General features: G+C 44.5%; 1 protein-coding gene across 1 annotated transcript in view; it reads right to left on the minus strand.

Moving 5' to 3' along the window:
* Positions 1-6753: 6753 nt before the first annotated feature.
* Positions 6754-13860, minus strand: part of LOC135056783 (peroxisome proliferator-activated receptor gamma coactivator-related protein 1-like) — a 69116-nt gene continuing 62009 nt past the window's right edge. The window contains exons 11-13 of the mRNA XM_063962361.1: positions 10069-10190; positions 8285-8436; positions 6754-7024 (exon numbers count right to left, since the gene is read on the minus strand). Coding sequence (XP_063818431.1) covers positions 6921-7024; positions 8285-8436; positions 10069-10190 — 378 coding nt within the window. The 3' untranslated portion in view covers positions 6754-6920. The remainder of the gene's footprint in view (positions 7025-8284; positions 8437-10068; positions 10191-13860) is intronic.

Genomic DNA, 13860 nt, shown 5'->3' on the forward strand with positions numbered 1-13860 from the left:
CAGTGTGCGTGGCTTGAGCACTAATTGTACCAGATGGCGTATAATCTGTACTTTCTGGTGTAGTAGGTAAATTCTTTGATTTACCGTATTTGGAATCATACCTAGGAATTGAAGTCGTTGAGACGGAATTAGATGCGATTTTTTTGAAGTTGACACTGCAACCGTGGTGTACGTTAGCAGCGCAAGTAGGAGGACCATCTGTTGAGACGGAGCTCTTATGAGCAGATCGTCTAAGTATGGAACGATTGTCACTGCCAGGGATCTGAGATGAGCTATCATCACAAACATCACTTTGGTGAATACCCGAGGCGCTGACAAGAGGCCAAACGGTAGAGCCTGAAACTGTTAATGGTTGTGGCGTATTGCAAAACGCAAGAACCTGTGATGAGGTGACCAAACCGGAATGTGTAATTACGCATCCTGGAGATCAAGCGCAATCATGCAATCTTGTGGCTCCAAATATGCAAATACTGACCGCAGAAATTCCATCTTCAATCTGTAGTAAGTGACATACTGATTGAGACTGTGACGGAGCCCTCTGACTTCGGTACCACAAACGGACGTGAATAATAACCCTTACCTTGTTGGTGTACCAGGCCTGGAATTAAAAACTGCTGAATCCAGCAGAGACTGAATGGCAACCTGCCAAAACGCCTTCTTGTCGTCCGACAGAGGCAGTCCTGCCTTGAAAAACCGCAGTGGCGGGAGACAGCTTTCTTTTAACCCTAAATAGCGGATACATCCATGAGTGGATGCCTGGAAACCCGGTAAATGTAACGTGTAAAGGCGCGCTCCCACAATTGGAAATCCGAGATGGGCTGGGAGCCCGTCAAGCCACTGGCTTGTTGGTGACTTTAGCGCCCTGGCGTTACAAGGCGTGACTTACCACATCCTTGAAAAGACTGAAGTCTAAAGGCTTTAAACACCGGACCAGAGTATTTCCGTCTTGATACCGGAGGAGGCAATGGCGGGAAATTAGACTTTCCCCTAAACAACTTCTGGCCTTGTCATGCTGTAACTAGCGACGATGAAAAGCGAGAAGCGAGCTAACAGGCGGCAGCAGAAGCTGTACAGAGATACTCAGCAGCTTCTCAGATGTGATTAACGATAAATATAACGTGATCGTCATTGTTTCCATACATAGAGCGCCCTAGTGACCCAAATGTATCTTGGGTCTTTATAAAGTTTGACACAGACGAATTCACCAATGGCGGATTCTCCAATTTAGATGTCACTGTGTGGAAACGGGTAAATAGACTTAAATCTTAGTAAGATATCCTAAATAAGAAGCCCATTAAAGATCTGTCGTTTAGTAAATACGACGGATTAGATGTTAGAGGCTCCTTAGTCTCTGTAAATTTCAGAGACTGACTCACTGGTCATTAGCAATGTATGGTTGTCAAAAACCCGCACTATCTGACTACTGGTCTAATGTGGCCTCCTCACTCGTATTTAGCGCTGTGAGGTTTGACATAGAATTGTCAGACTGCAACATAGCAGAAAAATTATAAGACCACTTAAATTAACACCCTGGTACCCAAAGTGAAGTTGGACCTTTGGAAAGGCTGAGACTCCTCCGTTAGAGCTGGCGGAGTAACTTCCGAGACTCCGATCTTACCGCTCCTGTCGAGCGGAGTCTATTTGAATTGCCAATGCTTAACATAGGATCTGGGAATGAACCGGCTTCCGGAGTGGAAACCTACAAAACATACTGAACATGTGGTAGATTTATGTACAGACATTGTAGTAAAACTTATTTTTAGTCTGTGCTGGAGCCTTACTCCTTATGCAGACAGACAACACAATAGCCAAAGGACCGACACTTGCACGACTCAGTAAAATTATTACTTAAGGTGTGTAATATATATATATATATATATATATATATATATTTATGGCCGAAATGCAGTTCACATGGCCAGCCTATGTGAAACCTGAACCAAAATTCCCACTAACACCCCTGCGCCTCCGGTGGAGTAGAGATGTAGGGCAGGAATGTTCTGGAATTACAAACTGGAAGAAACAGGAAGCATGGTTAAAATGGCCCCCATGCCATGCTGACACTGATAATCACAGGACAGGTTACAATACCTGCTGCAGTGTTAATATAGGCTCAATAGTCTATTATACAGTGATAATCACAGGCAGTCTACTATACATGCCTCCAGTGTTAATATAGGCTCAATAGCCTATTATACAGTGATAATCAATACATGCCTCCAGTGTTAATATAGGCTCAATAGCCTATTATACAGTGATAATCACAGGCATATAGGCTCTGCCTGCTGACTGCCGTTTAATATAGGTCTCTATTAATATAGATATGGCAGTGCTATTCTTTCCCTTTACATTCCCTTGCAGCCGCGCTGTAATCAGTCAGGTCCCCCCCCCCCCTTCCCCCTGTACTCCCTGTAGCGCTGTGTCTCAGCGGGGAGCGCCGGGAAGCTCATTGCAGGGAGGCGAGGGACATTTCTTGCAGAGCAGCGGAGGTCGGCTGGCTGGAGCGGCGCGTAGCGGCTTCCGGCGTCGCTAGCCGAGCTGCGGCGGTTCTCCCCCTCTCAGCGCTGGCATGCAATACAGCGCTGACGGAGCGTCTGGGGCGGGCGGACAGAGCGGCCGGACGGAGCGGCTGGGGCGGCCGGACGGAGCGGCTGGGGCGGCTGTATGAGCGGGCGGCATTACAACACTGACCCCACACAGCGGGGCGGCAGCCTGCGCTGACCGCCCCGTTTCCCCAGCATACCTTGTTGTAGGGAGTGAAAGGATAGATCAAAGGCGATAACACAATCTTTACAATTGGATATACATCACATGTTCTGTTGTCCCTTGGGGTAGTCGCTGTATCAGAAGTCTCTTTCAGACGTCAAACATGAAAAAAAGAGATAATGCAATCTATGGGTAATATTGCTTAAAACACTGGAAACAAACAGCCTATGAGTGTCCAGAAAAGGAGGCCTAAAGTGCCAGAACCCAATTTGATAGTAGATAGGGATAGTATCTCGCCTTTGATCTATCCTTTCATTTATTTTTATTTGAGTATCCCTTTGATCTGTTATTTGGACGGATCTGTTGAGGATTTAGATTGGGCTGATAACTTTGCGCCAGGAAATTACACTATTGTATTTTTCTTGTTGTAGGGAGGCCTGCGACGGGCTTCTATCTGTAAGCTCCGAGCTCTTCAGTTTATGGCTGCGACGGGGCTTCCATCTGTAAGCTCCGTCCAGCTCTTGCAGTAGGCAGTGGGCTGCCTGTGGCTGTGAGGGTGCTCTTTGTGAGGACCGACACGCCATGCGCTGTCCGTGCAGCGGCACTATCCCGGACCCATGTTTTTACAGAAACTGGGAAGGGATGTGCTAAGTGAAAAAAGTAAAAGTTAAAATGAAAAATTAATAAAATCTTCAACTAAGTGTGGGAACTCCACACAAGCCTTGTTAGTGCTGTGAGCACAGAAAAAACACTGAGGTACTGGATATGGAGGGGTGGAGAGTTCTAAATTTAAATATTCAGTGCCTTTGTTCTGCTAAAGCCGTCCATATCCCAAGAGTACTCCAGTGACCCCTAGTGGATGAAAAAGAAACAGTATCCCTGTCGAGGGAATCTATGTCATCTGACAGAGTATCTGTCCATGCTGCTACAGCACTACACATCCAGGCTGAAGCAATAGCAGGTCTCAGTAGAGTACCAGAGTGTGTATACACTGACTTCAGGATAGCTTCCTGCTTTCTATCCGCAGGCTCCTTTAGGGCGGCCGTATCATGAGACGGCAGGGCCACCTTTTTAGATAAGCGTGTCAGCGCCTTGTCCACCCTAGGGGATGTTTCCCAACGTAACCTGTCCGTTGGCGGGAAAGGGTACGCCATCAGTAACCTCTTAGAAATCACTAGTTTCTTATCAGGGGAACTCCACGCTTCTTCACATAACTCATTTAATTCATCAGATGGGGGAAAATTTACTGGCTGCTTTTTCTCCCCAAACATATAAACCCTCTTGTTATTAACAGGGTTAATCTCAGAAATGTGTAATACATCTTTCATTGCAATAATCATGTATCGGATGGTCTTGGTCATTTTAGACTGTAAATGTGCCTCATCATCGTCGACACTTGAGTCGGACTCCGTGTCGACATCTGTGTCAACCATCTGAGATAGATGGCGTTTATGAGCCCTTGACGGTTTCTGAGTCGCCTGGGCAGGAGCGGGCTGAGACCCCGGCTGTTCCAAGGCTGCAGCGTCATCAAACCTTTTATGTAAGGAGCTTACATTGTCGTTTAAGACCTTCCACATATCCATCCAATCAGGTGTCGGCCCCGACGGGGGCGACACCACACTTATCTGCCCTTGCTCCGCCTCCACGTAACCCTCCTCAAACATGTCGACACAGCCGTACCGACACACCGCACACACACAGGGAATGCTCAGACTGAGGACAGGACCCCACAAAGTCCTTTGGGGAGACAGAGAGAGAGTATGCCAGCACACACCACAGCGCTATATAACACAGGGATTTTCACTTATAATAAGTGATTACCCAATAGCTGCCTTATATGTTTTATTTGCGCCTAAATTTATGTGCCCCCCCCTCTCTTTTTTACCCTTCTTGTACCTGGATACTGCAGGGGAGAGCCTGGGGAGCTGCTTCTAGCGGAGCTGTGAAGAGAAAATGGCGCTGGTGTGCTGAGGAAGAAGGCCCCGCCCCCTCAGTGGCGGGCTTCTGTCCCGCTTTCTGTGTAAAAAAAAAAAAATGGCGGGGGTTTTTACATATATACAGTGCCAGACTGTATATATGTATTTTTATTGCCAAAAGGTACTTCAATTGCTGCCCAGGGCGCCCCACCCCAGCGCCCTGCACCATACAGTGACCGGAGTGTGTAAGTGTGCTGGGAGCAATGGCGCACAGCTGCGGTGCTATGCGCTACCTTAAATGAAGACAGGAGTCTTCTGCCGCCGATTTCGTCGTCTTCAAGCTTCTGTTCCTCTTGCTCTGCGAGGTGGATGGCGGCGCGGCTCCGGGAACGGACGATCGAGGACAGGTGCCTGTGTTCGAACCCTCTGGAGCTAATGGTGTCCAGTAGCCTAAGAAGCACAAGCTAGCTGCAAGCAGGTAGGTTTGCTTCTCTCCCCTTAGTCCCACGAGGCAGTGAGTCTGTTGCCAGCAGAAGCTCACTGAAAATAAAAAACCTAATAAATACTTTTACTAGTAAGCTCAGGAGAGCCCACTAGGAGCACCCAGCTCTGGCCGGGCACAGATTCTAACTGGAGGAGGGGCATAGAGGGAGGAGCCAGTGCACACCAGATAGTACCTAATCTTTTCTTTAGAGTGCCCAGTCTCCTGCGGAGCCCGTCTATTCCCCATGGTCCTTACGGAGTTCCCAACATCCACTAGGACGTCAGAGAAATGTAGCAGAGGGACTTACGGGGGCAGCCATTTTCTCCACGTGGGTTGGATCTCCGGCCACAATCTCCCAACCAGACGGCTCCGCACAAAATCTTCGTCTCTCATACATACTCATTACTCCCATTCAGAGGACTTTTTTCAGGCTGACCCACTCTGTGGAATGACCTCCCACGCACAATAAGACGTTCCTCTAGTGTCGTTGTTCCCAAACTCAGTCCTCAAGGCACCCTTACAGTCCTGGTTTTAACAACATTCATGCTTAAGCACAGGTGACTTAATTTGTATCTCGGTTTGATTATACAATCTGTGCACAAGCATGGATGTCCTTAAACCTGGACCGCTAGGTCGCCTCGAGTACAAAGTTTGTCAAAACTTGCTCTAGTCTCCAAACATTCAAGCGTTCTCTGAAAACTCAAGGCAGCTTATAAAATTCCAGAACCTCCATAATACACAATTACATCCCCTCTATAAAATAAACTTCACATATCTTCTCTTTCACATCCCGTTGACCCCAGACCAATCTTCCTGTGTGACCGTATCTTACAACCGACCAAGAACCTCTGCAATCTGGCTGGACCTATATGCAATAGGTAGACCCTACCCTTGTGCATCAGTGACTTTTTCTCTATAAAGTGTAAGCTTAACATCCCTCTTACCTGTGTGTGTGTTATTACTCAGTCTAGTTTTATTACTATTTTTGTTCCCAGTTGTGGAGCACCATGGAACAGGCTGTCACTATGTAAGATTGGTTAATATTAACATTACTAATAATATTTGATCATAACCTTCTCAAAGAAGTGCATTTTTTATTTGGTCTGTTTGCAGGAAGTACTGTAACTTTCCATAGACTGTTCACTGGACAGAGCATGATCCTTTACGTGTGCTCATTATAATTATTTTGTTTATCCAGTAGTAGTGCGCTCTCTCCTAGGTCCCCCCTGAACATACTATATATATATATATATATATATATATATATATATATATATATACACACACATATACACACACATATACACACACACAGTCTGACAGGTCTCTTTAATGTAAACAGGTCAGTGCAGCCGTGCGCAGATCAAAGCTTAACGATCGCCAGCCCAACTCAGCCACAGTTGATCATAATTGATGGTACCAAGAGTAACTCAAAAGTAAAAAAAAACAAAACACCATTTTTTATTTTTAATATATATATATAATATACTTTATTTGGGCCTGCAGTGATTTTCTCATCAGATCTGTGCAGTCGATTCTAGAATGCACATTATGAGCTGTTAAATAGGTTAGAAAAACAAAAGTCATTAAAAAAAAATTCTGAATGTCTTTTAACCTTTTTATGATTTTTTTTCTTCCTTTATTTAAAAAAAAAAAAAAAAAATTAAATAGAAATTCCATCATTCTTTCCCCCCCCCCATCGCGGAGAGGCTCCTGCTCCTATTCACTGAAAGGCCTCCTCCAGTGTTTTGAGGTAAATTCATTTGGATATACATAATTTGATTCTAATTTGGATCTGATGCGTGGACGTAGCGTTACCTCCGGTGGCTTTTCTGCGCCTCTCTTAGTAATGTTTCAAAGTCTAGCGTTTCAAGCTTACTCCTGACAAGCACTGGGTCAAAGTCATCGCGGTTCGAATCTGGAGGAAAGAAACGGAGACCATAAAACACTTACTAAGAGATTAGTCACCTTCAACAATTATTTATTGTGAGCAGTGGCGGTTCCAGAAGTGAAACTCAAATAGCTGAGCCACATCACCTACCCCTCCTTCCCAAACACCACCGCCCGGGACTCACAGGCAGGCAGGTGTGGCTCCACTATTTGGAATTTTGAATTGTGCTACTGCCTTCCCGTCTGGAGCCTGGGCAGTACGGATAGTGTAATGGTTACCATTACTGCCTCACAGCACTGAGGTCATGGGTTCGATTCCCACCATAACCCTAACTGTGTAGAGTTTGTATATTCTCCCCGGCTGGAGCCTGGGTAGTATGGATAGTGTAATGGTTAGCATTACTGCCTCACAGAACTGTGTGGAGTTTGTATATTCTCCCCGTGCTTGCACAATCCAAAAATATACTAGTAGGTTTATTGGCGCCAAAAACAACAAAAATAACCCCAGTGTATACATGTGTGTATGTACATGGACAGACTACAGTAGATGGGCCAAGCAGTTCTCACCATCAAATTCTATGTTTCACCATTGATTACAAGCCATTTACATGTTACAGGAGTGGTCATCAACCATAGAACACAGCAAGACAGGGAGTATACAGGTTGCAGTCTTGTGGCATGTGCAGTTTTAAGGGTAACCACCAAAGTTCCAAACAGTGGGGCAGATGTACTAACCTGGACAAGGCATAAGGCAGTGATAAACAAGTGATATGTGCAAGGTGATAAACACACACCAGCCAATCAGCTCTAATATGTAAATTAATAGTTAAGAGCTGATTGGCTGGTGCGTTTATCACCTTGCACTTATCACTGGTTTATCACTTCCTTATGCAGTCTCCAGGCTTAATACATCTGCTTCAGAGGATCCCAGCACAAGACAGTGAAGAATTTGTGAGAGCTGGGCTGGCAGGCTGTCTTTGGCTAAACGATCCGGTCTATCTAGTAGGGAATCCAAACTAAACTCCAGTGGGGTAGGGACAGATAGGAATCAATATTCTCCGACAAGTGATGTGTAGTAATCGTGTGTGTGGGAGATGATGCTCTATCTCAGAACGTTATAAAGAGAGTCTTCTGACCCCCAGTGGGTGGGGCCTATCATCCAGGTAACACACACTGGCTGGGCAGGGGCCTGTAATGATGCACATTTAGCCAGTACCTTGAATGCATCCTGTGTTCAACACATTGTAAGAAACACACCGATTAATATGTAACACGCTATGAGACTTACCCAGATCCGCATAATTACTTTTACAGAACTGTCTCCTGCCCCCAAAGCAGAGGTCAAAGGCCAGCTCATCCGGAAGGCGCAGCTTGTGGCCACTCTCTATAGCAGCAAAGGCTTCCTCGGTGCAGCTGTACGTCACAAAGCCGTAGTTATCCCTGCAGACAGAAGCACAATATTACACATGGGGGATTTACATTCCCTGAGCACAGGACAGCTCATCACTGTACAGGCAAGTGACCCAACGTGAGGCACAGGCTGATCTAGTACGAGTCAGGCAATCTGAACATGGACAACCCGGTAAATGAGCCCATATACTGCCAGTACAGTACTTGAGGATTGGTGCTATATTTGCTCTGCTTTTTAGTTTCCAATCACACAGAAAGGGGTGGTCTGGCATACCCTACTACACCCCACAGAAAGAATCCCAGTGTATGTTTCCGCGCGATATGGAATATAGACAGCAGTATCTACCGGGACTGACGTGAATGACTAAATACTCTCTGTACAGCCCTGCGCAATACATGTGCGATATAGAACTTAATACATTTAAAAAAAACAAAAAAAAACAAATAAAAACAACCAGAATGCTAGATTCCCACTGTACAACTGCAAGAAAACTGGGAATCTTGAAAAGAATTTGTATGTTTTTTGTGTGCAAAATGGGATAAGCTGAAGACATTCTGCACAAATAAAACCCCAAATACTTAATCCGAAAGTTAAATTGATCCAGGGAGGCGAAGCCTAATAAACTCACAATACATTTCCGTCTGTTTCTGCATGTACTTGCAACACGATAACAAATCACTTAAATCGGCATAATATTTAAACAGTAATAAATCCCTCCAGCAACTTTCTATAAACTGAGAAAACTGGTTCGGCAACATACAAGAGGCTGCACAATGCTTGCACTACGTCAGCCAATCGCCGGCATCTAGACAGTCCCAGACTATTTGGGTTGTATAGGAGCTTATACAGCGAGCTGCCAATACAGAAAACAGAAGGACAACTAATTTAAGAAAAAAAGACAGATTTTTGTACTGCGATCCAGTCCCTTTGTCAGTCCACTGGCGAGCACTGGAACACGAAGCATAGAGACTCCGTTCAAAACTTTCTAAGACTAAACGACACACCCTATATGACCAAATAGCCTGCAATATTAACTTTATATAAGGACATCAAGAAATAGAGTAAAAGCAGGATCCTGCTGTCTACTGTCATGGTGAAGTAGCACTCGGTCTTCCTGATGACTGAGGTAGGGCCTTAGATCACAGGATCTCAAACTCGGTCCTCAGGACCCCACACAGTGCATGTTTTGCATGTCTCCTCACAGAATCACAAGTGAAATAATTAGCTTCACCCGTAAACATGCACTGTGTGGGGTCCTAAGGACCGAGTTTGAGAACCTATGCCTTAGACCACGGCAGTTTACGGACTGGGTCTATATGACCCTTCCTCACAAAGACTGGCATCCTCTGGTGGTTACAGACTGCTCTGAGTTCACATTCAGCGGGAGTTTGGGTTCCACTAGAGTCCGAAGACCCTGAAAGCAGCAATGAAGAGTGATGGCACCCAGCCCTAGGGCTGACGCCCACTGTCACAACTGCCCAATCACAAACCGGTGAAGTGTACTGGCTGACACCTTTTGAGACCATGTAATGAACTGGCTGGCCAGATGATAACCTGTTCCATAACAATATTTACCATCTGTAACTCCCCCAAGGGCAACCATGCAAATTGCACTGCTTTGTAGGTTGCATTACTGCCGGCACTGAAAACAAAACACTTACCCCTTCTCTCTGAAGTGAATGGTGCAGTCTTCTATATTCCCGAAAACAGAAAATCGCTCGCTCAGCTCTGACCTGGTCATCCGGCTGCTGATCTTACCGATGTACACAACTCTCCTCTCCTTCTGCAAAGGGCAAAGACATTCATTACAATCTGAAGGCTAAAAAGTAGGTGGGAACTATGTACCCGTCTAATCAAATAGTAAACGACCACCACCAACATTAACCCAAACCCAGTTTTCGGGGAAAATGTTACAAAATATAAATCTCTCTCTCTCTCTATATAACGGTGCCTTCCCAGTAATATCCATGTGGTGGATATCCATAAACAAATGTAGTAGTCAGCAGCACTCATGGCTCCCAGTCAGGGAATGAAAGAAGACACAGGCGTTATATAGTCAGTCACACACATACATACATATATATATATATATATATATATATATATATATATATATATATATATATATATATATATAAACTCAATTGTTATAGGTACACTTGCACACAGTTTTTGAAGGAGAGGTTGTACCAAGCATCTTGGAGAACTAACCACAGATCTTCTGTGGATATAGTCTTGCTCAAATCCTGTCTCTTCATGTAATCCCAGACAGACTCGATGTTGAGATCAGTGCTTTGTGGGGGTCATATCATCACTTCCAGGACTCCTCTTTACACTGAAGATCGTTCTTAATGAAATTGACAGTATGTTTGGGGTCGTTGTGCTGCAGTAGAATACATTTGGAACCAGTGAGACGCCTCCCTGGTGCTACTGTATGATGGATAAGTACCTGCCTGTATCTCTCAGCATTGAGGACACCATTAATCCTGACCAAATCCCCAACTCAGTTTGCTGAAAAGCAGCCCCAAACTTGCAAGGAACCTCCACTATGCTTCACTGTAGACACTCAATGTTGTACCGCTCTCCAGCCCGTCAGTGAACACACTGCTTTCTGTTATATTCAAATATTTTACATTTTGACTCTTCAGTCCAGAGCACCTGCTGCCATATTTCTGCACCCCAGTTCCTATGTGTTTGTGCATAGTTCAGTTGCTTGGCCTTGTTTCTATGTCAAAGGTATAGATTTTTGTCCGCAAATCTTCTATGAAGATCACTTCTGGCCAAACAGTAAATGGGTGTAACTGGGTCCCATTGGGTTCTGCTAATTCTGAGCTGATGTCACTGCTGGACATCATCCAATTTCGAAGGGAAGCATGATGTGTCTTTCACCTGATGCACTAAGTTTCCTTGGCCGACCCCTCTGTCTACGGTCCCCAGTGTTGAATGTTTCTTTGTGCTTCAATGCTGGAAATACAGGCAGGTACTTATCCATCATGCAATAGCATCAGGGAGGCGTCTGATTGGCTCCAAAATTTATTTTACAGCAGGACAACTCCTCCAAACGTACAGCCAATGTCATTAAGAACTATCTTCAGCGTAAAGAAAAACAAGGAGTCCAGGAAGTGATGATATGGCCCACACGGGGACCTGATCTCAACATCGTTGAGTCTGTCTGGGATTACATGAAGAAAGAAGGATTTGAGTAAGCCTACATTCACAGAATATCTGTAGTTAGTTCTCCAAGATGTTTAGAACAACCTCCCTACCGAGTTCCTTCAAAAATTGTGTGCAAGTGTACCTAGAAGAATTGATGCCGTTTTGAAGGTATTATAAAAGTAATACCCTCCAACTTAATGGTCTGCAGTGACTGAGGAGCACAGTAAAAATCTACCTCCTCCTATAGAACAGATATATATGGAAAGAGAGGGGAAGAGGACAAGCGCCTGATGGTGCAGTAATTTTCACACTTGGTTTAGTGACGCGACAACACTCATAAAGGTAATCTGCGTACCAGATGAGGGATTTTGTATCATGCACATCAAACACTATTGCTCTGGTCTTCAGTCTGTTGCTCACAACAAAGGGGGGGCAATAAACAAAAAACATAAAAAACACCTCATGGTGCAGTATTGTTGTATCGAAAGGCAAGTGACAAGAAACAATGTAATGTGGAACCATACAGCAGAAGGGATTGCGGCTACTCCACAATAAGTGCAGCGGAATGTAAGAAGAGGAATTGTTGCTTTGACTCCAGCATTCCCAGGGTTAACTGGTGTTTCTTCTCCAAATCACAAGCTCTCAGCGCGGAAGTGCGGGACAGGGGAAGCTAGGGAGCTCCGTGGTCCACGCAGCTGAGAGTCATTGATGTGGGGATTCCGCTGCAGTGTCAATTACAAATTGGAGGATAAAGACTCCTTGTGATTTGCTGATCTATTCCAACCTTTTGGTACGCATATTACCCACAGAGGTGCTGAATATCCTTCAATTCGATACAACAATACTGCACCATGGGGGAAATTTACTAAGGTGGGAGATTTTTAGAACTAGTGATGTTGCCCATAGCAACCAATCAGATTATATCTATTATCTGCTAGAAGCAGCTAGATAAATGGTAAGTAGAATCTGATTGGTGGCCATGGGCAACATCACCAGTTCTAAAAATCTCCCACCTTAGTAAATTTACCCCATGAGAGGTGTTTTTTATGTTTTTTGTTTATAGCCCCCCTTTGTTGTGAGCAACAGACTGAAGACCAGAGCAATAGTGTTTGATGTGCATGATACAAAATCCCTCATCTGGTACGCAGATTACCTTTATGAGTGTTGTCGCGTCACTAAACCAAGTGTAAAAATTACTGCACCATCAGGTGTGTCTTGGAGTATAATTTCTCGATCTTGACTCATCACCCGATTTTTAGCTAATTGCAGATCCCTACTGTTATAACCACGGCTTCTAAACTTATTGACCACAGTTTCCAATGCATCACCCAACTGTTCAGGATTGCTGGTAATGCGAGCCACCCGTAGCATTTGCGAATAGGGAAGACCCTTCTTCAACGCTACTGGATGGTGGCTGCTAGCGTCAAGCAATGAATTGCGATCAGTGTTTATAACAGTAGGGATCTGCAATTTGCTAAAAATCGGGTGATGAGTCAAGATCGAGAAATTATACTCCAAGACACACCTGATAAGAAGCAAGATCACAATAAATTTATTTGGTCCACTAGATATTCTACTGCTAGTCCCATCATACCCGTGCTAGTAAAGCACTATGGCCCATAATTGAGACCGACAAATCCTTACCGGGTTTCCATAACACTCAAATCATGACTAGTTACAAAAGAGGTTGCAATTTGCGTGACGTGTTAGTTAAAACCGATATCACAGATTACTCCCCTAAACCAGGCATTTTTGGATCAGTTAAAAAAGCTGGTTGTTATAAATGTCCTTCTTGCATCACATGTTCTTCTTTGATTACAGGATCAATTTTTATACATCCAGTAACTAAGCAGAAATTCAACATCAGGCATGTGTTAAACTGCACGACCAGATTCATCATCTATTACATTATTTGTCCATGCAAATTACTATATGTGGGTCTTACTACCCGCACTTTACGTGAACGCATGACTTTGCACCGCTCCAACATTAGTCAGGCATTAGCAGGTAATGCCAATGAACAACCGGTATCCAGACATTGTTGCGCCAAAGCCCATACACTGTCTGAACTCCGTTATCAAATAATTGATCATATCCCAGAGTTACCTAGAGGTGGTGATAAGGTCCTGGCATTACATAGACTAGAGGCTAAGTGGATCATTAAGTTGAACATGTTGCACCCTTCAGGACTCAATGAGAAAATTAATTGGAATTATCTACAATATAGGTAATTCCGGCTAGGTGGCCAAATTATCCAATAATTGATGGTGAGTCTGTCGGGACCATTTGGTATGACA

This window comes from Pseudophryne corroboree, chromosome 3 (genome assembly GCF_028390025.1).
Source record: "Pseudophryne corroboree isolate aPseCor3 chromosome 3, aPseCor3.hap2, whole genome shotgun sequence".
Classification (NCBI taxonomy): Eukaryota; Metazoa; Chordata; class Amphibia; order Anura; family Myobatrachidae; genus Pseudophryne; species Pseudophryne corroboree.